This window comes from Temnothorax nylanderi, unplaced genomic scaffold (genome assembly GCF_030848795.1).
Source record: "Temnothorax nylanderi isolate EJ_2023f unplaced genomic scaffold, tnyl_v1.0 TNYL_tig0140_pilon, whole genome shotgun sequence".
NCBI classification, from domain to species: Eukaryota; Metazoa; Arthropoda; class Insecta; order Hymenoptera; family Formicidae; genus Temnothorax; species Temnothorax nylanderi.
In genome coordinates, this window is record NW_027249202.1 from 43,780 (window position 1) to 69,859 (window position 26,080).

The following is a 26,080-nucleotide window of genomic DNA, read 5'->3' on the forward strand; positions in this document are numbered from 1 at the left end:
CTAGTTGCAAAGGGTCGAAATGTCTAAGAGAGTGAGGACGAACGGGGACAATTTCAAAAGAGACACAAATCACAATCATGTGTTTTTCAGACTTTTATTTTATAATCCCATAAGTCTAAAGTAGTCTTTAAGATGTGTACGTGTGTGTGAATGTCTTGCGCAATACAATGGGAATAAATTATAATACTTTGGCTACGCTTACGGGGTACAAAACCGTGGTGCCTTTTTTCCGTTTGTTTGAGCGAACGTTGGTAAGACTTTTCCGGATCAGCGGTTTACCCCATCGTGTAAAAAAAAAAAAGAAAAAAGAAAAAGAAAGAAGACAAAAAAGCCATATTTTTTCCCTCAACGATAGGCAAATTATAATAGAAAACAGGTAAGAAGTCGGAGGCTTGTCTCTCTGCGCGCGGAATGACGTACAACGTATGTTGAGCTTTGACGCAAGCATCTCTTAAAAACACCACACATTGATCGGAATGCATCGACGTTGATTGCCATCGTGTGTCCGTCGTCTCTGTCCGCGGGAAGAGTTTGCCGACGATCTTTGCCGCGACAGAAACCTCGGAGTTATCCGCGTAACCGTTTCTTGCTCGAATTCTTGAAGAAAAGTGGCAATCGAGGTTTACGCGTACGACGTTTACGGGGGAGTGACGAGTCTAACGGAATAGAAGCGTTCTGCTCTCTCGCATCGAGAGAAGGATGTGTCTCGCGAGGAATGTTTAGCTAATTGCTACCGACTTGCTAGACACAAAGTTGTTGAAATATATTATACAAAGGACTCGATATAAGACAAGGTAGAAAAAGGTATTTGGGAATCGGGGCACAATGTTTAAGATCGTTATATCGAATCGATGAAAAACGATGGAAAATGATCGTGTTTAAACGAGCAAGAACGAGCCGTCGATTTATATTGGGTTGCCGCCGAGACCGAGGAACAATCGCGGGAGGACGATATACATCGTAAGCTCCTCTCCCTCCCTCCCGCCCCTCTCTCTCTCCTCTCGTTTAATCGGACGCGTTTACCTCACTCGCGTATCTTAAACACGTACATCCGAATTGAAAGAAGCTACCTTTGGCCCCGGAGAAACCAAAGGACAATCGTCGCGGAAGTTGATGTTACGTCCGCCTGCGAAACGAGACAAAAGCCTCTCTCTCTCTCTCTCTCTCTTTCTCTCTCTCTCTCTCATTTCTCAAAGTCTCAGGGATCGGGGAATGATAATATTGCGATCGAGAACGCGTTTAGAAGCACTTCCTGTGGACGATGGAGGGTCCGGACTCGTCGTACTCCTGCTTCGAGATCCACATCTGTTGGAAAGTGGAGAGCGAGGCGAGAATCGATCCACCGATCCATACGGAGTACTTCCTCTCGGGTGGGGCGATAATCTTAATCTTCATGGTAGACGGAGCTAAGGCAGTGATCTCCTTTTGCATCCTATCGGCTATCCCGGGGTACATGGTGGTACCGCCAGACAAAACGGTGTTGGCGTACAGGTCCTTGCGGATGTCGACGTCGCACTTCATGATCGAGTTGTACGTGGTCTCGTGAATGCCGCAAGCTTCCATGCCTAGGAACGAGGGTTGGAAGAGAGCCTCGGGGCAACGGAATCGTTCGTTACCTATGGTGATGACTTGACCGTCGGGAAGCTCGTAGCTCTTCTCCAAACTGGAGGAAGAGGCTGCTGTGGCCATTTCCTGCTCAAAGTCCAACGCAACGTAGCAAAGTTTCTCCTTGATGTCGCGAACAATTTCTCGTTCGGCCGTGGTCGTGAAGGAATATCCTCTCTCGGTGAGGATCTTCATGAGATAATCGGTCAAGTCGCGGCCGGCCAGATCCAAGCGGAGGATAGCGTGCGGCAGAGCGTATCCCTCGTAGATCGGTACGGTGTGGGAGACGCCATCGCCCGAGTCCAGCACGATACCGGTGGTACGGCCAGAAGCGTACAGCGACAGGACGGCCTGGATCGCCACGTACATCGCGGGAGTGTTGAACGTCTCGAACATGATCTGTGTCATCTTTTCGCGATTAGCCTTGGGATTCAAGGGTGCCTCGGTGAGAAGAACCGGATGTTCCTCTGGTGCTACTCGCAGCTCGTTATAGAACGTGTGATGCCAGATCTTCTCCATGTCGTCCCAGTTGGTAACGATACCGTGCTCGATCGGGTACTTGAGCGTTAGGATACCTCTCTTGGATTGGGCCTCGTCACCGACGTAAGAATCCTTCTGTCCCATACCAACCATGACACCCTGGTGGCGCGGCCTGCCGACGATCGAGGGGAAGACGGCGCGGGGAGCGTCGTCCCCGGCGAAGCCAGCCTTGCACATACCGGATCCATTGTCGACCACGAGCGCGGCAACTTCTTCGTCGCACATGTTTGCTCTCTTGATTTATCTGCAAAGGAAAAATTACACGTAGCGTTACAAGCGTACGGAAGCGAATACCTTTCTTTTTTTTTTCTCGCGAGTCGTCAATCATACATCGAATCAATGAAATAACGAAATTCATATTAAAATACGGCTATACTCTTTGCCCCGTTTTATCGCGCTTCAGAGATATTTCCGACGGTCGAAGAAGAATCACGCGGCAATTGCAATCTCGGATTGCGTCGCTTTTCTAGAGAAAGAAAAAACACAACTCGTTTTCGTTGAAAGGCTAACGAAAAAGTATATATCGAGGAAAGCCGCGGTGGTCAGTAGACGAGTAGTACGCGACTCGCGATCTTGAAACACGTTTAAGATGTGGCGTCGAGAGGACACGCCAATAAAGGTAAGTACGCTTTTACATGAGTTTAATCAGCCGGCAAGCTGCTTTGCTCCGATTGGTCAATCTACAACCATCAATCGTAACCCCAACCGGCAACCGAGCCCGCAACTCGTAGCGTGATTACGTACGGCCTTAAGAATCGAACGATTTTCGATCGCGAGTCATATTCGCGATGTGTCAAACGTTCAAGATGTAAAACAAGTGATCGATGCGTACGCGATGTATGTATGTACATACGTTTGTCAAGAATACAGTATAATCAAAATCGACATAGCGAGGCAACACGACCAAGAGCCTTCAAGCAGATGCGAGAGCAACGTTATCGTTAATCATCGGGACCGCACCCTGCCTGCCCTGTGCCCCACCCTACCGTGCCCTCCCCGTCCCGTCCCGTCCCGTCCCGCTCCACTCCGCCCTTTCACGGCAGCCGAGACGAGACGAACGGCATGAAACCACCTGCGTCGTCTCGATCAAACGTGACATTTTTTCCAAACTTGATGAAATTTTACAAATTTAGCGCCGGTTTCATCGCGCGCGTACGCGAACTATCGCTGGCATCGAGCGTAAGACGGTATCAGGTATCAGGTATGACACGCGTACATCCTTGGATTTTCTTTCACGACGCATTTTTGACGGTGCAGCGACCTAATCGTTATACCAATCGTGTTACGCGAATCCACGAATAACGTCTTCGCATCGAAATACTTTCGAAGCGCTTTACGCGCGCACCACCCAATTGAAACGCACATTCACCACGTTTTTGTCGTTTGCACTTCGTACGATATCCGGCAGTATTGTCGTCGCGCGCACTTTCTCGTCGAGCCCTTCCCGTTTCTTCGTTGCGATTAACGTGCTAATCCCAGATATCGCAATCGCAATCGCAATCGCTACACCTTGCGCTTCGACTTACGTTTCGTGTAAAAAAAATTCAAGTTATGTACAGAAGTTTCAAGCAGCGACACTGCCGCACTGTCGAACGATCCAGCACCAAACACAGAGTGTAGTCAACGATCGGCTCGCGATGTATTATATGAACAGATACGTACGTTGTTCCTCGGCCCCACCGCTCGACAAGTCGACACTCGGCCAACAAGGGTGGGACACCCTCGACCAATCCTAGCTTTCTTTACCATATATGGAAGTACTCTGACATAGAGGGGTTTCCGCAGCTTCCCCCACCCCCGCCCCGCCCGACTCGACCCGTTGCCGTTGCCTCGTCCCTCCCCCCCCCCCCCGCCCCGTCACTACCACACTTTACCTCACCTAACCTCCTCACCCCGCGTCATCCGGCGCAACGCGCAACGCGGCGCGACGACGAGCCGCGGTCGGTGACGAGCGATTCCACGTTACGCCTATCGGTGTGAACGTATCCGTTAAATTAATCGTCAAACTCTGCGGATCTCACGATCGAATATGTAAAATCGAGCGCGAGAGTCAATCACAGTCCGGTCTGCCAATTACATTTATATTCGTTTATATTCGTTTGACGATTTCACTGGGCTGATTCGCGCAAAATTGTCACCCTTACCGCGATCTCTTCCGGCGCTTCAATCTCGCGGTGAATCGATCGATTCGATCAAGCCACGTATGTACAAATATGCGTATTAAATTTTACGTTGCCGAGAGGCAGGAGCGAACATCTGTCGTGAGCGTCGTAGGTTAGTAACGAGCGCTACGCGCGTCGTCGTTGCTATTAATAAGATGAGGCATCGCCATCGCCATCGCCATCCTGCCGCGACGCAACCACCTGCCTCGCTGCCTGTGGCGTTATATATCTATATATACGTACGTCTATAACCACTCGACATCGACAACCTGTCGACTGTTTCGCGACGTTACGCGGCTGCGACTACTCGTAGGCGAGAAAGCCGGCACGAACTAGGAAGCGCGGCGCGTTCGGAAGATCCAAGAAAAGAGCGAATCGATTTGACCAATTCGACCACCAGTTTGACCACGCGCTCGTTACATGCAAAGCGATACTCTCTGCGTCTTCCACGTTAAAACTAAACAACGTTGCGGCCCATCCACCCACCGAGAACGATTCTGCGGTTTGCGTTTAAAGAAAGTAACGCAGAGCGATGCGTGCCTGTGTGCGTACGTACGTATGTATGTGACGTGACCGGCTACCGAAATAGCTGGTACTTACCTCTTTCTTATCACGCTGTTAAAAACAGTTTTTGTGAGCGATCGAATCGGATCGGATCGGATCGGAGGAGAGTGCTGATCGAATGCCAGCGGCAAGAGAACGAACACCGTGCAGCACCACGAACGCTGTAAGCTGTGAGCGAGATCGTCCGGCCGACCAAGCGTGAGCCGTGAGCCGCGCGAGCCGGTATCGCGCGCGCCGCTCCGCTCCGCTCCGCGCACGTCACGTCGCGTGGACTCGTCCAAAGGTGTGGTCGGCATGCAACATGCAACGTCCGACGTCTGACTCTCGATATTTTTGCCGACTCGACTCTCGACATTTTTTCTAGACTATATTATCCGAATCTAAAGCATCCTCTCGCGTTTATCCTGGCGAGCATGAGATTCGCGATTAGGTACGCGAGAAACGATCGAGTATATTCGCATGCTCGAGCGGATCGAGCTCGAGAGAAATGTCACGCTGTCGCTGTCGCAGTCGCAGTCGCATTTCGTATTGGTATTCGATCGCGTCTCGGGACATACGGCATACGGTATATACGGTAATACGGTACGCGTATGTACGTACCGATCTACCGTGATACCCCTCGTCGTGCAATCGACTCGTCCATCCAGCTTCTCCCACCGTGCGGATTCACAGCTCTTGCCATATATGGGCATAAAACGAAAGCAACGCGCCGATTGGTCCGTCGGCCGGCTAGCGGCTAGATTCTCCAAATGCCGTTTCAAATCGTACGATACGGAGAGCGTGTCTCTCTTGGAAACATATACTAGCTCGTAAAGACTCGCTTTAAGATTAACTGTCGCAGCTACCTGCCTGCCTGCGTAAGCCATGTCATGAGTACATGACATTTATACGTATGTTGAGAGGCGATAGTATTCCCTTGAAATATTTCCAAATTGGTTATTATAAAAGCGCGTTTAGAGAGAGAGAAAGAGAGAGAATAAAAAATAGAATACATTCTCGGTATATCCAGAATAGGGGAAAACTAATAATATTCAGACGCGACGGTCGTGTTATACATATATCGGCGTTATGCCAGCCGCGCGCAACCGCGTCTGCCAGAAAGATTTGTTAAATTCGCTAATTGCACGAAGCGCTTTATGGTAGATGAATAATGCAAACGCAAACCGATATAAAATTCAAGCATCGATTCGCGAGAAAGAGAGAAAAGGGCAGCGTTAATGAACCGAGTAGCGTAAAAAACGAGAGATGGAAGGTGCTACGGTACGCGGCGATATGGGCAAAGGTAGATTCAAGTGCGGGATGCGAGTGCGTTGCACTCTTTTGCCACGTCATACGCTCTCATACGGACCGGTTGATATACGAATTACGGACGAATACAGACCAAGACGGACACTATATAATATAGACTAATCGGTGCGATGCGAGGTTCTCCCGTCCGGCTACGTGGGAGGAAGAGAGAGAGAGAGAGAGAGAGAGAGAGAGAGAGAGAGAGAGCCAGCCTCGGGTAAAATCGATACGCTTCTTCTCCGGTCTCGTCTCGCGGTCTCGTCGCGCAGCCGAGCACGTGACCGGCCGTACAACGGACGTGTGAAAAAATGGATACTTTCGGCGATACATTCGCCGATAGATCGTCGAATCGCTAGATTTTCCATACATTTCCATTTAACACTCGTGGGCTTGCGATGATTCATCCAAACGAGATGACCGCGTGCTTCGAGGTACGCTGTTAGGATGTCACGCCCGATTACGCTCGAGTCATTTAAATAACGTAGTAGCAGTTTCGCGACGCGATCGACGATCGACGCGATACGATTATGATTACTCTACCTATGTATTAATTTAATCGAGTCCGCTAAATGAGCAGATGACGTAGCACGCGACGTCTCGACACTATAATATCGACAATCTTATCCGAGATCTCGATTAATCCGGTACGTTTCTCTTTGAATAAAATAATTAACCCTGTTAGTCCTGTTACGTTGTTGGTGCGTTGCGTCCTAAAGACCCAATGACCTGAGACCCCGAGATATCTCGACCTTGTCCACCGTATAAGATCTCGCGCCAAGGTCTTGGGAGACTCGAGCCGCGTAAGGACCTAGCTCGAGTTGTAAGTTATACCGGCGCGATGTTATACCGGCGAGTCATCAGCGTTCTCCTTAGCGGACGCGACGCGACGCGACGCGTGTCTCCGCGCGAGTTATCGCCGTGATTGAAACGACTCATTGATCGGGACACGTCATTTTGGATGAGTAAACGAGATGTAAATTCGCGACTCAAGAATTCGAGGAACAAACTTGAAAGATACCTACGCAACTTGAGCTACCGTACACTTGGAAATTCGGTGCAACGAGACGATTCGTGACTCGCAACAACTTTAGCGAAAAGTTGGTATTGTCTGCGCGAAAAAATTGAAACTTTTTAATTGTTAAATGATGTACCAAAAGTGGGGGGAGGGAAATAGACGGGTACATTGCACCGGCATCGGTACCATGGTATCATGAGATAACAATATTTCATTCCATCTTTGCTGTTTCGCAATGCCGTCAAAATGCGCTCGCTCGCGTGTATATACGTAAACTAGCGATAAAAAGAAATATAGCGAAAGCGCTTTTTGTATTACGAAATATTTAAACGATTTGAAAACAATGTCGATTGTGTGTGTGTGTGTGTGTAAAATGTGGCACAAGATTTTAACGTGATCCTTGAACGATTCTATCCGATATAATCTCGTAACAGTACCGTCGTACACGCGATTAACGTCATCGTTTGGTATGTACATACGCGAGGCATCTCAACCGTGCGTGCGATAATATTCGACTGCGCTACATTCAATGCTAATTAATTTCATGTGTAACATGAAAAAAAATCAGATATAAATAATAAATATCCGAGCTACCAACTTATCCTACCAAGTGTTCCGATCATCCTACATAGTTTTACATAAGCGTAACGTACGTGCACCTACACTCGATTCGCCTCTGATTTAAGAACGAAGAAGAGTCTTTGAACAGACGAATGGATTCGGATCATTAATGGAAAGCGAGTAAATATTTATACGCCTGCTCGTAAGAGAAAGAATCAGACGCGATCGTTCGATCACAGATATATCCCCATTCGTTTTTGCAACATGACACATTCGCATGGATTAGTCATCGTCAGCCCCACATCGCCTCGTCTTGCTTCTCGCCGCCTCATGTCGCGTCATACGAGTGGAACGTTACGCCGTCTTTCTCAATAATCCGTGCTTATCATAAAACGTGCCATTAATATATCGAAATTGTTTAAGAATCGTAGGTATACAGGTATGTAGATAAGAATATTAGTTTCAATATCGTAATTTATATTTCGGAGCGAGTAATTTAACCTCGCTCGCTATACAGGACGAACGCGCGCGTAAGCAAGAGAGAGAGAGAGAGAGAGAGAGTTTGTGACAAAGAGTCGTGGAGGGGGGGGGGGAGGGGAGGAGATAAAGAAGCTACAGCGTATTCTTCACTGGAAAGCTCTCTTGGATATGTATAATCATATTTGGTCCGTCTTATCAATCCAGATTCTAGATTCTAAATCGTTATCTTAAATTTGATATAACAAACAATGCCTCTCAATGATAGCGCGATCGGATAGCGCGCAAAGTCGACGAGCTCAAAATTTCGTTTGGATAACGTTTTCGATTCTTAACCCTTAAATGCCACCCGGGGTCCAGCGGACCCCAGACCCTTTAGAATGATATATTTTCAAATGTTCCTTCCAAAAATGGAGCTCATATTTATTTATTTATTATTTTTTATTTTTTTGATTTTGGAGCCAATATTTTAACTGTTGGCGATCTTAATTTTTTATACTATGTTGAAATTGAAATTTTAACAATATAAGCATTTTATTCTCTTTTCTAAGCCTTGAACAACATTGAAAATAATTTTCATAACTAAATATCAAAAAATCATTAAGTAAGGAGACATTTTTCATGCTGGGATCTTTTAGACCCCATGTGTCATTTACGAGATTCTTGAGAGGTGTGGCATTTAAGGGTTAAGATTCAACCTTGTTTACACGACCTAAAATCGATAGACAATTGACAAGCGAATGTGCTCTCGCATACGTTATCAGCCATTCGTGTTCTTGACTCCTTTCGGAGACTGCGCGATCAACGAGCTCGCGCGAAACAGTCAAGGATTCGAAACGCGGTCATGGCTTCGTAACTCAATGAACTCTCTATGTGTATGTGTGCATGTTTCTTTGTCGGTGTAGCCAAAAACGGTTGTATCTTCCTTACTGTTTATATTCCGTCATTATCAACCGTTTCTTTCGCTATTTGCAAATTGAACATTTTGCAATCTAACATTTTTGATTGCGAATTCGCAAATATCTGTATCGCGATGCCGTATGCCGAGCAGACATAAATTTGCATCGATTTTGCAGAGATTAGGTCAACGCAGTGTTCTCGATGCACGTAACGAAAAGTAGGCCAGATATTGAGACTTGCGACGCGACGGTGCGTAGAAAGGCGACGGATAGTTTTTTATAAATACCAACATGCTTTTCGCTGTTTGCTCAAAAAACGAATCATACTCGAAACGTTTATCGCTTTCGACTCAACGAAAAAGACAACTTGAAAGATTGAGAGATTGAGAGAGAGAGAGAGAGAGAGAGAGAGAGAGAGAGAGAGAGAGAGAGAGAGAGAGAGAGAGAGAGAGAGAGAGAGCCTAGAAAGAGAGCCTAGAGAGAGCCTAGAGAGATCGACTGAATGTTATCCTCTCTAACAATAAGTGTAATTTTACGCAACTGTTGTATCTCCAAAAAAGCTCTTTATAATGTTGAAACTATAATGAGTAATCGCTACGAAAAGTATGATATGTATTTTGCATGTCATGTGATTAAAATCAAGTCAGATAGAGATAAGCAAATAGCACGATGGAAGGAATGAGAATAGATATAGACCGAATGTGCACGTCTCGCGACTCGCGAGAAAAGATTCGGTCGAGGCGGTTGAGCCGGATCGGCGCGCGGCGGCCGGCGCGTCGGGCCGGCGAACGAGAGGGAGAGGAATGACAATAGCGAACAGGAGCGTAACGAGAGATTTCTATGACTTTTTCACCATTTTCGATAAATAATATTTCTAGTTGGAAAATTGATAGTAAATGTTGAATAGATTACGGACGCGCTGCATTACACGCTCGCTATTGTCTCGCGCGAACAATCTCCAATTAATTTTGATATGACTTATATATACGTGCGAGATCGCGCAGAACGAACATTTGGAAATTCAGGGTTGCTTCTTCCTGAGCTGTCTTGTAATTAATATGTCAATTAATTCTCACTCTCTCTTAATATTTCCGCCTATACATCTATAAAGGTTATAGCGATAATAATTAAAATTCTAGATCTAGGCTATTACACACAATTGTTAAGGTCTGATCTGAAGGTGGTCCAATTAAGAGAATGAAATATATAGTAGCTTCGTGCTTTTATTCACCGAGAGAGCTGCTATTGCAAGAGTGCTGTGGAACTTTAAATAACGAGTAAATCGTCAGAAAGCCGCATACGTGCGTTGAGTCCAAAACAAAGAAACGAGAATATCTAGCCTTTGATTTTCGTGTGACACTTATTGAACGCGGTACGCGTTGGGCCAAAATCAGGAAATATATCTTATATACTAGACACAAACTTATGTGTCTTTCCGTTTTGCTTTGTCGTCATTTTCGTCATTTAAACAGAAGGAAGAAATCGTTAGCTGCGTTAACTTGCTCGAGAGCACAAGTTCCTTGACGACTTAATATAATCTCTTGGATGATTTCTCGACGAACGATTACTCTCTCGCAGATACGAAAAAGTAAGTAGATTGGTACTTGGATTTAGATCACAACGAAGGAGGCCATCAGGGGTAATCGACCCAGAAGAAAACCTGCTCCTGTCGTGACACCTGTCTTCCCGTTATACACACGGGCATCCCGAGAGGAATGCAAAACGATGATGTAAGGCGGCACACTCCAGTGCAGAGTATTTCAATGTCTTGAAAATTATAGTTACCATCACGATTATCGTTTGTCAATTGGAAAAGTAACCGCTTGTAGTCGACAGACAACTACATATTACGATAAATTTTCATAAATTTGCAATATTATATTATAGGAGATTCGAAGGGCGTCTTGTCCAAGCTCTATGGTGTTTGGCGGTCGTGTAGAAATCGATGAGAAACGTCTGCAGTGGGCACCACGCCCAAAGCGAGGGAGGTGCACTGAACGCGCGACAAACCCCCATGTAGGAATTCATAGAACAAAACACTCTATGGCGCTGTTGCGCATCGAAAATGTATCAAGTAGCTTCATCCTTCATCCCTCGGCTCGTAGTCGAGTTTATAAATGATTCCAGACCTAACCCAATCAACTATCAAGACTCTCAAGCTTTCAAAGAGACACGTACTCTTGCCTCTTTCGTGCTCTAAGAGATGCTCTTAAATACTTAAATTATAGTTACCATTTCGAATAATAAAATCCAAGTACGATCACGTCGATGTAACCTGACATAAAATCTCGGAACCATATTATTTGTCGGAAAATCATATTTCGTAATTTAATGGATATCGCGTCTTTTGCTTTTTTCAATCAATATAATAATATCAGAATGCCATGATTTTCACATCTCGCACGGTTTATGTTATTACACCTCCTTCCTCTCTTTTCACGTTAATCTGACAAGAAACAATAAGTGTAATGAGAAACTTATTACATTTCCCACATTATCGAGGAGAAATTGGCCGCGCCAATAAAGTCACTGACTTAGTGGCTTGGTTTAATTAACCCGAGGCGACGGCAAATGTTTTCACGGCTTCAGAAATCAAGGCCACGTACACGCACGTTTCACAAGGTTGACCGTAGCGCGTCGCGTGAACGCAAGCGTTCCTATTTTTGCTTCAAACTTTCCGTCCTTCCTCCCCCTCTTTGTACGTGTAAAAAAGTGACACACAAAAAGCCTCGGGAGGAATCGTAAAAGTTAATATAAATCTATTTTCAAATTATTATAGATTAGTTTATTCAGTAAGAAAATATCCAACTTTATTTTAACGAAATTTATTTCATTTTCTTCTCATTATGGACGAGACGAAGAAATCTCAAGAAAGAATACATTTTATATAATGATATTTATTAATATTAGTTCGAAGGGTAAATTTAGATTTTGATGAATAAAATCACATTTTGACAATGACCGAATTTTGCCACGGTCACATTATTTGATAAAGTTGGAAAGTACTTTTAATTCATATCGACTGTAAACATTTCATATACGCGACGTTATTGATCATGGATTTGGTTGTCAATTGTTTATTATTATAGAGATTAAAGAGTTAAAAGAATTATAGAGTTTCAAATAAAACATTATAAGCATCAATTTTAAATAACGGAATAACGGAGATTCTTGAAGAATGCAACGTCCCCGTTGGTTTCAAGTCCGAGATAAAACAAAGCATATATAATAGTTTTTCCTTCCTGTGGCGGGATGTTACGCCAGGGCGATATCCTCCGGATGTCGGTATCCTTCGTGATAAAGCCTAAATAGGATTTTTATGCGATTCTTTTATTCGCGCTACTGCGGTATCTTTACTTGCTACTTTGCTAGGCAATAATTAAGGCTCGCGTCAAGAGGCTTGCGCGCAACGCGCGCGATGCAATTGGAGCGATTCGTTTAGTTTAATGACTAACGGAGGATCCATTCGCAATATTCGCATCCATGTATGAATGTATATCGAGTGCGATAGGTATATATATAATGCTGTCAAATACCCAGCCTATTAGAGGCTTTGCGATTTACATTAAAAAAGCGCAAATTCTCATCGCATACATATACATTGCATATATATATATATATATATATATATATATATATATATATATATATACTCTATAACTAAATATAAGTATCATTTCGTATGAACCGTTTGATTCATACGAAAGGCACACAGGCAAAAATCAGTTTATCCGTTTATTCATGACATCATTTTACGATCTGATCATTTCGTTCCACTAAGAAGCAATTCGCACTTTATCCCGCTTGACTTGGTCGATGCGATTGAGCTATGAACTTTTGCTAGATATAAGATGTACACATAATTTCTGTGTGCGTGCAATTTTAGATGTCATTGTCAGCTCGTCAGTTATTACAACTCGACCATTTAGGCGCGATACATCTGTTTCTTAAAGCAATATTAGATATGTGGCGAAATCGATGGGGTACGCACTAGTGCGTCCAACCGAATTTGCTATTAGATTTCCTTCGTCGTGTAACTACTCTCGGTACCGTCCAACCAACACAGAAGCTATCCAACTAAATACAGAACATGTTCCAATATCTCTCCATATACGAATATGTGTCAGGGTTTCCGTGTGAATTCCTTTTTTCGACCAACTTGTATTATCCTAATTGCAAGTATTATACGAATCAACGAATGTATTATACGGAATCAACGAATGTAAACTAGCAATTATCTAAATGCCAAAAGATCGCTGTTAAAATTGTTCTGGACACATGAGAGGGAAGTTTTATATAGGTATATATATGTATATATATATGATACTGAATATATACTGATATATCATCAATGTTTCACCAATGAATCATTTATGTTATTCTATCAAGAGACACGCCATGCAAGTACGCGCGGAGCGAGACCGACCGTGACTCTTTTACGCGACGCGACGATTATATATATATATATGTATAACTGCGAATAACAAGAGATACACTATCTGAATACATTTGCGAATCTTTGAATTCTGGTCATTTCGTAATTAACACTTATCCATCCCTCACTAAAGATAGAGCATATTATACTGCATTTCGTTCCACGGAATTGCATATCACTACTCGTAATCGCTTAGGTGTCCGAGTCCGACCTGTAATATTAGCCGTAAGATTACGCTAGTGATCACATTGTCAATGAAAAAGAAACGATGACGATGAGCAAACTGACGATATTACTAGACCACTAGACCCCGATGGATGTAACAAGACTAAAAACCCTTGCATAAGGCCAGGCAACAGGTAAGGATGCCGTCCCATGCAGGACGGAATTTCGGAAAACGGAATCTCGGAATCATTCTGATTGGTTAGCCTCATGGGGCTTGTACTGTGCCCCATGGGGCTAACCAATCAGAATGATTCCGAGATTCCGTTTTCCGAAATTCCGTCCTGCATGGGACGGCATCCTAACAGGCAACAGGCAACAGGCAATAGGAACAGGATCAGAGAATCGGATTAGGAACAGGGGGCCTATTACGTGTATGTATCTTGAAATGAGATAAAAATGCGAAAAGTGAACAGATATAGATTTCGACCAATGAAACCGTAGATACTCTAGTGAATCCTCTCACTTTTGTAATTTTTACCTCGTTTCAAGAACCGTAATAGGCCACCAGATTCAGCGGAATAAAGGTCTATCCAGACAAACTTGCATAGGTGCATAACCATTTGCATAAAGAAACGGATTGGTCTATTTCCTTATGCACATGCATATGGACCAATCAATTCTCTTATGCTTATGTTTATGGGCTTATGCAAGTTTGTGTGGATATAGCTTAAAGCGGGGAGCACACACTTCTGCACAACGCATAATACGTAAGCATAAGAAAACTGATTGGTCTATTTCTTTATGCACATGTGTATGGATCAATCAATTTTCTTATGCTTACGCATTATGCGTTGTGCAGAAGTGTGTGCTCCCCGCTTAAGAGTCGTCGTCTTGTAACATGCGACATTAAATTTGTGAAGGTTCCAACGGTAATAGCCAATTGCAATGTGTCTCATTTGACACCGCTACTATGAGGCTCTCTACACCGGACCGTTTGATACGCGTACCAAGTACTATAGGTATCCGTATCAAATCCGTATCAAATCTCGGGTTATCCCGGTGTAAACCGAAATTTGATACGAATTTGATACGGATACAGTACTTGGTACGCGTATCAAACGGTCGGTGTAAACTAGGCCTATGTCACTGTCAGTTTAAAGCTATATCCACACAAACTTGCATAAGCCCATAAACATAAGCATAAGAGAATTGATTGGTCCATATGCATGTGCATAAGGAAATAGACCAATCCGTTTCTTTATGCATATGGTTATGCACCTATGCAAGTTTGTCTGGCTGGACCAATGAGCATCTTATGTAAATCAATATGGCGACTTTATGCTAGATGCTCATTGGTTTAGCGGTCTTATGCTATGCATATGCAGCCTATGCAATTTTGTGTGCGAGGCCCTTTAAGCGGGGAGCACACACTTCTGCACAACGCATAATGCGTAAGCATAAGAAAATTGATTGGTCTATTTCCTTATGCACATGTGTATGGACCAATCAATTTTCTTATGCTAGATCTATCCAAACAAACTTGCATAGATGCATAAGCATATGCATAAAGCCTTGTGTACACGATACTAGAAATCGGTCCGAGTTTCGGTTTAAGCCAATCAACTTGCAGCTCTTACAGAAAAGCAGCAGTTTCATTGGCTTAAACCGAAACTCGGACCAATTTCTAGTATCGTGTACACAAGGCTTAAGGAAATGGATTGGTCCATTTCCTTATGCATATGTATATGGACCAATCAGTGTTCTTATGCTTATGTTTATGCGCTATGCAAGTTTGTCTGGATGGTCTGGATAGACCTTTAAAGAGACTGTGTTAAACCTACCGCCCTCTATCCGTTGTATACAGTCAACTGTTTCCACAATGTTGACAATTTACGACGAATTTGACGACTGGCGTTTCGAAAAGGAGGTTAGTTTTCCGATTTATCTCTGATTTCGGATCTTTGTCATTCGCTACATCTAAGGATCTAAGGATCGATCAAAAGTCATTTTGTTTGCTGAAGCATCTGTAGTTTATAGTTTTATTATACATTTTGTAGCGAAAACTTTGAAATACAATTGAACGCGGAATATCACAAGCAACGTCGCGACCAGGATCGCAACATGTATCGGCTGAGAAAATATCTTTGTTGAAGTTGTCAAGTCCCCGTGGAGATCGGACTAACGCGACAACACCATGACACGGACGAACAGGTTGGTCTGTTGTTGAAATGTTTACGAGGTGACGTAACGCTTTTATTATAATCTGATATGATATATACGTACACGCGCGTGCACAAAAGTATAAAGTACGACAAAGCTATAAAATGTAGGTTTAATCTGTAACAGCGTCGTGTGTTAGCTTTTATCATCATTATTCATTTGGATCGTTTAGGAAGAGACGTCGCAACATAGAAGAAGAATCTAGCGAATTTATGCCATTGAGCAAACGGATCAACAATCTTCATATCAATGGTTTGTCTGGTCTACGTGAGAATACAGTGGCAGGGAATACAGTGGAGAGCATGGAGACTGATTGGGAAAGTGGCATGTTCATGTCGTCTCCAAGCTGCTCGGCGGAGGTGTCTCAAAATTCATCGCCCAGAGGCAGCTGTGGTTCCAGCCAAAGCAACTTTACCAGTGATTATAGACCAGATTTAGGTGCGACGGAGAATCCTTTTTATTACGAGAGCAATAAATTGCTCTTTTCCTTGTACATGGAACGTATGCAGAGAAGACCGGATTTGTATTGATTGAAACGCACGTTCCATTCGGCTCACGAAACGGACTCGTCCTCCCGGCTCCCGAGATTTAGCCAGCTCGTCTCGCTGTTGTTTCTTTTGTCATTCTCCTATGTGATATACTTGACAATTATCAATTTCCTTTTCTCTTTTCATTATCCTTTCCCGGTCGATCACTCGGATAATGGTAAAGCGTCCCATGTTGCGGCAATAAAATCGATATATATAAAACTTTTCTAAGAGGCAGCGATAAATGTAAGATTCAATATACAATCGTTAGAATCGTAAGCATCTTTTAATAGTGGATAAAATTCTATGTAAATGAGAGTAGATGAATCATTAACACGACATCGTAAAAGTTGTAGCATTCCTTTATTTGTATGCTGTTACTTCTCATTCATCACACATACACGCGTCCTATTAGTTGTTACATTGTTTTCTTCACTTTCTTGTCAGAAAGCGCAACAAAGCGTAGGGTGGAGTTTACCGCGCGGCATCTTTACAGTCTTTACACGCGTTATGAGAGATGGGAGTACGGAGACTCAACCAAAGTCTCTCTGATCGGCAGTACATGTCGAGAGGGATGCCTATTGCCTTTGCGTGGACGTTAGTAGGAGGAAGGATCGCGAGGATCGTGGTTTCAAAAACATTTCGTAAAAGTGCGCGCGTTCGAGAATAAAGGAGGCAGGAGAAGATGGCAGGACGGTCAATGTCGGGTCGGGTAGTGTCCGGTAGGCGGTAGGTCCGTAGGCCGCTAGGTGCGCGTGGGTCGAGCCGCTCCGCTCCGCTCCGCTCCGTTTCGTTCCGTTTCCGTTCGGCGTTCCCGTAATCCGTATTTCCCGTAAGCAGTCGCGTGAGCAATATTGAGCAATGTACGCATGACAGAGTGTCGAAAAGGATTTAACGGAGTGATGGACGGACGTGTTTAGATAGACGTGCGAGATAATCCGGCGCGAAAATCTGGCGGCGCGGCGGCGCGTTGTCCGCGAATAAAGGCTTCCAGCAGTTTCAGCTTTCAGCTGGTTTCTTGCGCCGCGGGAGCCGGGAGCACTCGATCGGCAAGTGCGTACGCGCAAGCGCTACGTTCTAATCTCCTCACACTACCATTGCACTCGCAACGTACTCTGCACGCGTAAACCGCCGCCATAGTTAATATTTTAACCGCTGAAATATTAACAGCGGTTAGCTGTTATATAGGGAGCACGTTCCCGCGTGTCTTGTCGATCGCGAGACAAGGATCTGTGGATCTGATCCGAGAGAGATCGTATAGAATTCGTACGTGATCGGGGAGGCGCTAAATGCCAGGCGGAACGCGCCTGGACGCTGGACGTGAGATCGTGGCGAGGGCGTCGCGGCGTCAAGGCGCGTCGTTAATCTAAGCGTCGCGCGTGCAGACGTGCAGAGTGCAGAGACGGTACGTTGCGCGCCAGCGCGATTCCGTCGGACTATTCGGATTACTCGGACTTTCCGGACGAGTGGACGCGAGTGGCGCTTGACGGCTTGACGCTCGGACTCGCTCGCTCCCTTCTCGCGGAGTTTACGCGTGGCCACCTCAGTGTTCACATTCGTAGTCGGTCGTAGTGGCGTCAGGCAGCTATGTACCGTTAGTTCGCGAATTTGTTCCCGTTGGCCGGCTCGAACGAGGTCCACGCTCGTCTACCTACCTACCGACCGAGGAGGGCCGAGCCATATTCGATCGCGGTTGGTTGTCGTAAACCCGGAAACGAAGCGTGTGCGCGTCTCCGTTCAGCGAGAGCTCGTCGCTCGTCGCGCGCTATAGAAAGAGAGAGAAAGAGTGAGAGAGAGCGCACGAGTGAACGAGCGAGAGAGAGAGAGAGAGAGAGAGAGAGAGAGAAGCGAGAGCGAGCGAGCGCAGCAGTGTGCGAGCGCGAATTTATCGCGGAGTCACTCTCGAGCTCTCCTCGAGCTTCCGTTAGAGACGCGCGCGCGTCCGTCCCGACGTCTCTACGCATATGTATGACGTGTGCATCGCAGCGACAGCCGCGGCGATACGTCGGTCGGCGTGTTCACGTTGAAATGAGAAAGTCGTTGCCGCTGCGCTGAGGATTGGGAACGACGACGCACGCGAGGCAGCCAGACGGACAATTCCCGTACTAGGTGGAGGTACGGAGAACGAAGGCAGCGACAGTAACAGCGGTACGTTGAGCCGAGCGTGCACGGAGAGTCGCGGCTGCTCGTCCGCCCGCTCATCTACCTGCCTGTACTTACGAGTAAGTAGAACAAAGCCGACTAGCACAGACGATTATAGTTTTCGCACCTTGAACAATCCCGCTCGCAATCTTTCTTCTACTTTAGACGCCGTATGCAGTACATTTATTACATGTATACATTTTTGCGGATATAATGACCATATGCGTGTCCTCTCTCCACTCTCTCTTTTCTCTCTCTCACTCCCCCCCTCCCCCTATATATACATATATATATTATATATAAATATATATATATATACATATATATATACACACATCTATCTTTATATCTCTGGCTCGATCGTCCTCCCGATGCGACGGACGTTCCGGTCGACGGTACCGCCCCGCGGGTGCCATGTCGCACTCGACTTCCGATAACGACAACGACAACGACGACGAGACCCGTGCACGAGAGAAACCGCGAAACGGTGGCCACAGAGAGCACCCACCCCAAGACACTAAAATCGTCGCGGGGCCCTCGTCGTGGCTCACGGCTTGGCTTGAGCTGGCTTTGGTGGGGTGGTTGGAGGTGCGGACAGTGGTTGAGAGGCTGGTGGGGTTGGAAATTGCGTGGTGGTGGGTGTTCGTCGAGGTCTCGGAGGCCCCTCCGTGGCATCTCGCTGCCTCTAACCCATCGAAGTGGGGGTGTAAACAACAGCCCTGCCCGTGTACCTCGGTCGTTTCGCCTCTGCCCTGCTCTCCGTCAGCTGACGCGTCTTTCGCCGCGTGCCGCGTCTCGTCGTCGATCTCTTTCCTATTTCCGTCCTTGGCCCCGGGTACGGCCGGGCCGGCCGCGACGCGAAGGCAAACGACGCGCTCAGGGGAACGAGGAAGGAAGGAGGGAGGGAGGGAGGGAGGGAGAGGCACCAGGCACGAGAGAAGAGTACTCTACTCTCCGCGCGCGCGACGCGCGTTAGAAGAAGGGATTTCGCGATGTGCATAGAGCGGGAGAGAAGCAGAGAGGGAAATGTAAAAAGTAAAAAGAGCGCGTCGCGCAATTCTCATTCTCACGCGCTCTCACGTGGATCGTGAATCATTTTTTCTTCCAACATGGCGGGCGTAGGCCAGCCACGCTCACGCTTTGCGCCATTCGCCGACGACGCCGCGCCGTCGGCCGTTGTCCGACGCGGCCGGGCCGGAGAGGCGCGAACGCATCCAAGTTTTCCCTCGCAATGGTCGCGACTCGGGCTCGCGTGCTGTTGAGAGACCCGCTCTCAACTCTCAGCGCGCCTCGCGATAGTCGCGATTCGTAATGTCGCAGCTTGGAGCTTGGAGCTGGAGCTTGGAGCTGGGAGCGAGGCGGAAAGGAAACGATGCGGGACGGGACGGGACGGGACGTCGTCGTTGCGCAACAGTCGCTGATCCGTTTGCCGTGCAGCGCCCCACGCGCAGTAATATCGAGACAGGCCTAAACGCCCTAAACTCGTCGAGGCGAATCTCGCGAAAAAAAAAGACCACGTATGTACCGTATACGTGCGATACGTGGTACGCGTCTTTTGCGGAGCACTCGAGAGATAAAAGACGGAGAGACTAGCGGACACGTTCGAGTGTGAGAGGGAAGGAGAGAGAGAGAGAGAGAGAGCGCGCTCTCGAGCGATCGTCGGGTCGCGAGAGACGAGGATAAACTTAGCCTCGGCTAACCTTAGGAGAATCGGTGCGCCATTACGACATGCGCGTCTTGCGAGAGCGTCTAGCGTCAGCACGAGCGACAACGGAGCCGTCCGATCAGTCGCGTACGCCATTCCGCGTACAACGAAAAACACGTCGCGTGGTGTCGACGGCGAGTGAAGCGTAGCGCCTCCCTCCCTTCGTCGCCGCCCCGTTCGAGAGCTCGAGATTCGTAATTCGCCCTGGATTATTTCTCTCTAATTATCTATCCCCTTCGGAACAACACTCTTGGCCCTCGGAAGAGGTGTACGCGGACGGACGATCGGACGGTGGATCCCCTCAGGCTCGCGGATATCTTATAACCTCTCTCTCTCTCTCTCTCTCTCTCTCTCTCTCTCTCTCTCTCTCTCTCTCTCTCTCTCTCTCTCTCCTCTTCTCTCTCTCTCTCTCTCTCTCTCTCTCTCTCTCTCTCTCTCTCTCTCTCTCTCTCTCTCTCTCTCTCTCTCTCTCTCTCTCTCTCTCTCTCTCTCTCTCTCTCTCTCTCTCTCTCTCTCTCTCTCTCTCTCTCTCTCTCCTCTCCCTCTCCTCTCCCTCTCCCTCTCTCCCCCCCCCCTTCCGTCATCGGCTTCGGATTCTATGAACGTTCCTTGTGGGGGTAGGGATTCCCGTTGCCTCGAGTATCGTTATCATTGTCATCATTGCCCCAATTCGTCTGGCGTGGTCTGGCGCGCGCTGCATCTGGCCACCCGCTACGGGTACCTTCGCCCCCTGACATTTTCGCGTTCCCCTTCCCCGGGAAATGTCGGCGTGCCGAGGTTCGACTCCCTTCTTTCTTGACGTTCCCCTACCCTTGTTAGCTCGCCTTCTTTCTCGTCCCATTCTCGCGATACGCGCTACGTCGTGGTAACGCGCGCGCGGGAGGAAGAGAAACCGAGTCTCGAGCTCTATTTCGCGGCAGGTTCCCACCTATGGTACCTCCCCCTCCTCTACCCTCATCGCGCTCCTACCCCTTACGGCGCCCGTAGGGGCACCGTCGCCGCTGCCGCTGTGGAGTGGGGTGGGATCCTGGGCCACTTTGACGACTATCCTCCCTGCTCCCGGATCCCTTTTAGGTAGGGGGAGGGGGTGAAGTGGGGGAGCCCTCACCCCACCCTCGTGCACGCGGAACGCGATCGCCAAGGCTCCGGTCCGGTCCGGAGTCGGAAACGCCGCGCCGCTATTCGTCTTGCCGCCTGCGCCACTCGCTCGAATGTCGAGTTTTGATTTTGTCGCAAAAGTGACAAGTACACGGGGCGAGAATGGGAAAGTTAATTTCAGCTAGGTTAGCTCGCAAGTCCCGGTTACAGTCGCAGGAATAAGGTGCCAACTTTTTCGCGCATGGACGCACGTGCATGGACGAGACCGGGACAGAAACGAGAAAAACCTCGCTCTCGTTGCGCGCGCGCTCGCGCGCGCGACACCTTGCTGTCTGTCTTGATTTTATTATTATATATATTTGATTATATTGTTAATTGAAGCGGACGAGGGAGATGGTGACTCGAGTATTACACTCTTGTTATCGCCAAACGAAAGGGTCTTGAAAGGATGAACGTCTCTATCTATATAGATTGAGTTTCGATACCTTCCACATTGTGAGATTCCTCCAATAATTACACTCGCGTGGGACTCGAGTGGAACATGTCTTTTCGATAATCTCTTGCACCATAAACGCGACGGGGATACCACAGAGACCTGTTGCGTTAGTAGATAAACGCGCACCGATCTTAGCACGTATGTGATATATAATATAGACATTTCTCTGTTACAAACGCACATCTCGGTTGTCACTTAAAAATTGACGCTCTTAATTATTCGTAATTACTTACAGGAAACGATCTTACAATCTGTAATTAAACGCACAGTAGGCCTGTTCGTTTTTGCTGCACTTCTGAACTAGTGCAATAAGTTAGAATAAAAGAAAATATATTTGTTTCATTCTAACTTAGTTGCACTAATTCAGAAGTGCAGCGGAAACGAACAGGCGTAATCTTCCTCGTACACCTCGCACAATATTTTACATACACGCGCGTGTGTCCATTGAACGTGTATTGTAACGTAAATGTACGCGCTACAAAACTGGTTTTACAAAAATTCGTTAATTTTGGAGCTGTCCGTATTTCTAGTGATAGAGAGAGAGAGAGAGAGAGAGAGAGAGAGAGAGAGAGAGAGAGAGAGAGAGAGAGAGAGGGAGAGAGAGAGAGAGAGAGGATAGCGTCTTTTTAACCTTCAAACTAACTCGATTCTCTCGTAATCTCTCGCGTTTGCATCATCTTGAGAGTAGCTTTGTAATGGTGATTGTTGGAGCCTTTTCTTAGAAATAAATCAATGTCGCGTTGAAGAGTTTTTAGAGATAAATAAACTTTGTAACCACACACACACAACCTGCTAAATAACAAGAATGAATCTCTCCCCTGTTACAGGCGTAATCGTATCGAAAAATGAATTTTACACCTTTCCCTGGATTCACCGGCTCGCTGCCGACCGGTACCGTTCATCAATTCGCCACAGCAAAATTCGCGCAGAACCTTACCACTGGAGGACAGGTGGTCGGAGTATTATCTGGCGGTGAAGGTGGTGTTCATTATTTGAGGCCGGTCGATCCGAATGGTTTCGCCGTGGCCCAAAGCGGTAATAATCAACAACAGCAGATTATTACCTTGCCCATCACCGTCCCGGGGAAAGATGGCACGCAGCAACAGCAAACTGTCCAGATACAAGTGGTCAATCCTAGCGTGTCTCAAAGCGGAAATAGCGGCGATCAGCCAAAGTATCATTTGGCACCGATATCCTTGAGTCAGTTCCCGCAGGGAGCAGCCACCGTTCTCACTGTTGCCTACAGTCAGCAAGGCGCGGATGGTGTCCAAATTCAAGTGCAACCGCAAAACACCGTAGCGACTACGCAAACGTAAGTACATCGAATCACACCGAACGTGTTCTGTACGTGTGTCGCGTATTACATTTAATTGTACATCTTGCGTATCTTGCGCAAAGCGCTATCACACTTAATCCGATTGTCCGATACTTGATTGCAGATCCGATCAAACGACACAAAGCACGTCCACCGCTGTGACCACTACGTCCCAACAGACGATTCAGCAGACAGTGCAACTTCCGGGAGCGCCCGAAGGTTTGACCGTGGTCGCCCAGATTCCTCAGGACTTGATTCTGCGGGAAAGCATAGAGGAGTCCAAGGAGGACGTGAAGGAGGGTACGACCCCCGTGGCCCTTATCAAACGAGGCAGTGTCAAGAGTCAAGGTAATCAGAGCGGGGAAGAGTTCATTACTTCTATGCCTGCCAGCTGGCAGAGCCTCGCTGCTCCAGGATCCACGGTCGCGGATTATCTCTCTAGACTGCCTACAAGTACTTTACCCCTTAGTCTGCAACACTTTCTCAAGTTTTCGGCGGAAACTATTAAAAGGGAAGCTACCATTGAATCGAGTCCCCTTGGCGCGGATGGTCTTGACGCTTCTGGAAGCACAGCTTCGGGAGAGCAAGCTGTGCAGATTACAGTCGCCGGAGGAGAAACGGCCATCATTCCCGACGTTGTCGAAGAACAGGAGGCAGGAGCGAAACCGAAGCGAAAAAAGAAATACAAAAAGAAACCACCAAAACCGAAGAAACCAAAACCAGGACAAGTAAGCATAGTTACCGCTCTCGATGGCACGACCCTATTTTGCTGTCCTCAATGTAATATGGCGTACCCTGAGAAGGAAAGTTTGGAACAGCATCTGATCGGGCACAAAATAGAGAGGAGATTTATATGCGACATTTGCGGCGCTGGTCTTAAACGGAAGGAACATTTGGAGCGGCACAAATTAGGTCATAATCCTGACAGGCCTTTTATTTGTTCCGTTTGCATGAAGGGCTTTAAACGAAAAGAACACTTGAATCTTCATTTTGTTATACATTCTGGACAAAAGACCGAAGTTTGCACCGAATGCGGCAAAGCGTTCTATCGGAAAGATCATCTTAGAAAGCACGCGAGATCTCACCTTACTAAGCGTGCTAAGGAGGATCCGTTGAATACGAGTGATACGACGCAGAATCAACAACAGGCGGACCAACAGCAACAAGTGGAACAAATGCAACAACAGTCCTCGGTGCCCGAGTTGCAGCAAATTCAAATACAAGTGGGACAAGGTTCTCAAGCGCAGATTCATCAGATATCCGTTAGTGAGCAGTCTACCGTAGTTTTGCCTACAGCGGCTGAAACTGGAGCTATGACTATGCTTCATCATCAACAGCAACAACAGCAGCAACAACAACAGCAGCAGCAGTCGCAGCAGCAGCAGCAACCGCAGCAGCAGCAGTCGCAGCAACAGCCGCAACAGCAGCAGCAGCAGCAACAGCAGCAGCAGCATTAGCAACAGCATACCGCCCCGAATCAACTTGGGCGGTACTTTCGTTTCAATCATCAGCACGCTAGAGGTCGTACGCGACACAGCGTACTCGCTGATTGAATTTTGCAAATTCGATAGGCAAATTCATGTTATCGGACGAAAGTTTCGTTGGCTAGTTGATTACTTCGCAGCCTCTTTCAAAGGCATTTAAAACGCCTCCATTTCTTTAAGATGTACGTCCCTGTCCATCGACACAAAACCGATTTGTTGGGATTATGAAATCCTCGCGCCATCGGCTTAAACCACCTTTAATCACGGCACAATAAGCTCGCGTACGTGTTTATAATAATTATCCTGTAAAGCGCGCCGAGCTAAAGTGACAACAAAGTTCGCGTACACGAGTTTCTCTTTTACATACACGTTGTAGCGTACGTAAAAGAGAAAGAAGCGATAGTCGCCGCTCGTCTTGAACAAGATGTGTTTTTGTCGCTGATTCAGTTCCATGACGCAAGTTAGAGATAAATATGAAGTTTATATAAATATATAAATAGATATATATATATATATAAATATATAAATAAATATACACACAAAAGCAAAAATATATATTTTTGAAAGCGCGAACTGGATTCGCCCGAGATAACAAGGCGATCGAGTTCTGGGCTAATAATAATAATAATAACAACAATAATAATAATAGTAATAATAATAATTCGCTTTTACGACGATGATAAAATACGTAATGAAAGAATTAAGGCGTAAACAGATACGGCATGGAACAGAGTTTGTAAATACACGCGCGACTTTTCATCCCTGAGGATGAAGGAGACGTCGTATTGGTACGTGTCGTATGCGCGAGGTGAATCTTATTATTTATTTCCTCTCATACAATACAATCGTGACATTATAAGGGAATCTGCCGGTAAATCGTCAAGTCCAATTTGTATTTTGTAGAAATATATCGACGGAAGCATGCTTACATTTTTTTATAATTTAGATCATTGCATATGTTGTCTTTGTGTAAAGGCGCAAAGTGTTGGTGACGATCAAACGTGCTGTACGAATAACGAGATGGTGGAAGAATCACATATAAAGAAATCGTAACGTTTCAATTCACTTTTTCAGAAACGACGGGAATAATTATGTACTGAAACGCATTTGCGCGACAAAGCATGCTGCTCCGAAATCGACGTTTCTACAATCTAATTATAGATAATTATTCCACGATCGACAAAGGATTTATCGTTTCACTCGGTTGCTTCAACATCGACAAGAAACGAAAACTCATCGATCGTTACGGTCAAGTGCGCGAGGTACTTCCGGCTCCTAATTCTCCTCATTTGGCCGCATATGGTACGCGACGAGAGATGTAAAAGAGATGTAAAAAGATACAAGAAAGCATATAAATCCTCGAATGTTAACCAAATCGATCAA

General features: G+C 46.4%; 3 protein-coding genes and 1 long non-coding RNA gene across 8 annotated transcripts; 3 read left to right on the top strand and 1 right to left on the bottom strand.

Annotated features, from left to right (window-relative positions):
- Positions 1-80: 80 nt before the first annotated feature.
- Positions 81-5,088, bottom strand: LOC139777152 (actin related protein 1). 3 transcript variants are annotated; one of them, XM_071714384.1, is made up of 2 exons: positions 4,908-5,088; positions 81-2,389 (listed from the first exon to the last, which is right to left on the bottom strand). In XM_071714384.1, the coding sequence occupies exon 2, from the start codon at positions 2,368-2,370 to the stop codon at positions 1,240-1,242; it is 1,131 nt and encodes a 376-aa protein (XP_071570485.1). In that variant the 5' UTR covers positions 2,371-2,389; positions 4,908-5,088; the 3' UTR covers positions 81-1,239. The 3 variants fall into 3 exon arrangements, with proteins under 3 accessions (XP_071570485.1, XP_071570487.1, XP_071570486.1); XM_071714386.1 differs by lacking the exon at positions 4,908-5,088 and adding an exon at positions 4,551-4,704; XM_071714385.1 differs by lacking the exon at positions 4,908-5,088 and adding an exon at positions 3,672-3,829.
- A 595-nt stretch (positions 5,089-5,683) lies between these two features.
- Positions 5,684-12,021, top strand: LOC139777155 (uncharacterized). The gene is made up of 3 exons (XR_011719281.1): positions 5,684-8,173; positions 10,725-10,840; positions 10,998-12,021. It is a non-coding gene; the product is annotated as an uncharacterized lncRNA (long non-coding RNA).
- Positions 12,022-15,497: 3,476 nt separating this feature from the next.
- LOC139777160 (uncharacterized) lies at positions 15,498-16,796 on the top strand. Of its 3 annotated transcripts, none has more exons than XM_071714404.1 (3): positions 15,498-15,637; positions 15,768-15,949; positions 16,103-16,796. In XM_071714404.1, the coding sequence occupies exons 2-3, from the start codon at positions 15,939-15,941 to the stop codon at positions 16,458-16,460; spliced, it is 369 nt and encodes a 122-aa protein (XP_071570505.1). In that variant the 5' UTR covers positions 15,498-15,637; positions 15,768-15,938; the 3' UTR covers positions 16,461-16,796. The 3 variants fall into 3 exon arrangements, with proteins under 3 accessions (XP_071570505.1, XP_071570503.1, XP_071570504.1); XM_071714402.1 differs by having other exon boundaries at positions 15,499-15,637; positions 15,768-15,921; XM_071714403.1 differs by lacking the exon at positions 15,498-15,637 and having other exon boundaries at positions 15,675-15,921.
- Positions 16,797-16,899: 103 nt separating this feature from the next.
- On the top strand, positions 16,900-24,815 carry LOC139777157 (uncharacterized). Its single transcript, XM_071714394.1, has 3 exons — positions 16,900-18,679; positions 22,726-23,210; positions 23,338-24,815. The coding sequence occupies exons 2-3, from the start codon at positions 22,744-22,746 to the stop codon at positions 24,668-24,670; spliced, it is 1,800 nt and encodes a 599-aa protein (XP_071570495.1). The 5' UTR covers positions 16,900-18,679; positions 22,726-22,743; the 3' UTR covers positions 24,671-24,815.
- Positions 24,816-26,080: the final 1,265 nt, after the last annotated feature.

Excerpts from the sequence above, each read along its gene's own strand:
- LOC139777157 (XM_071714394.1), top strand. The coding sequence starts at position 22,744 with ATGAATTTTACACCTTTCCCTGGATTCACCGGCTCGCTGCCGACCGGT. Across the intron at positions 23,211-23,337 it reads ACCGTAGCGACTACGCAAAC|ATCCGATCAAACGACACAAA; the intron begins GTAAGTACATCG and ends ACTTGATTGCAG.
- LOC139777152 (XM_071714384.1), bottom strand. The coding sequence starts at position 2,370 with ATGTGCGACGAAGAAGTTGCCGCGCTCGTGGTCGACAATGGATCCGGT.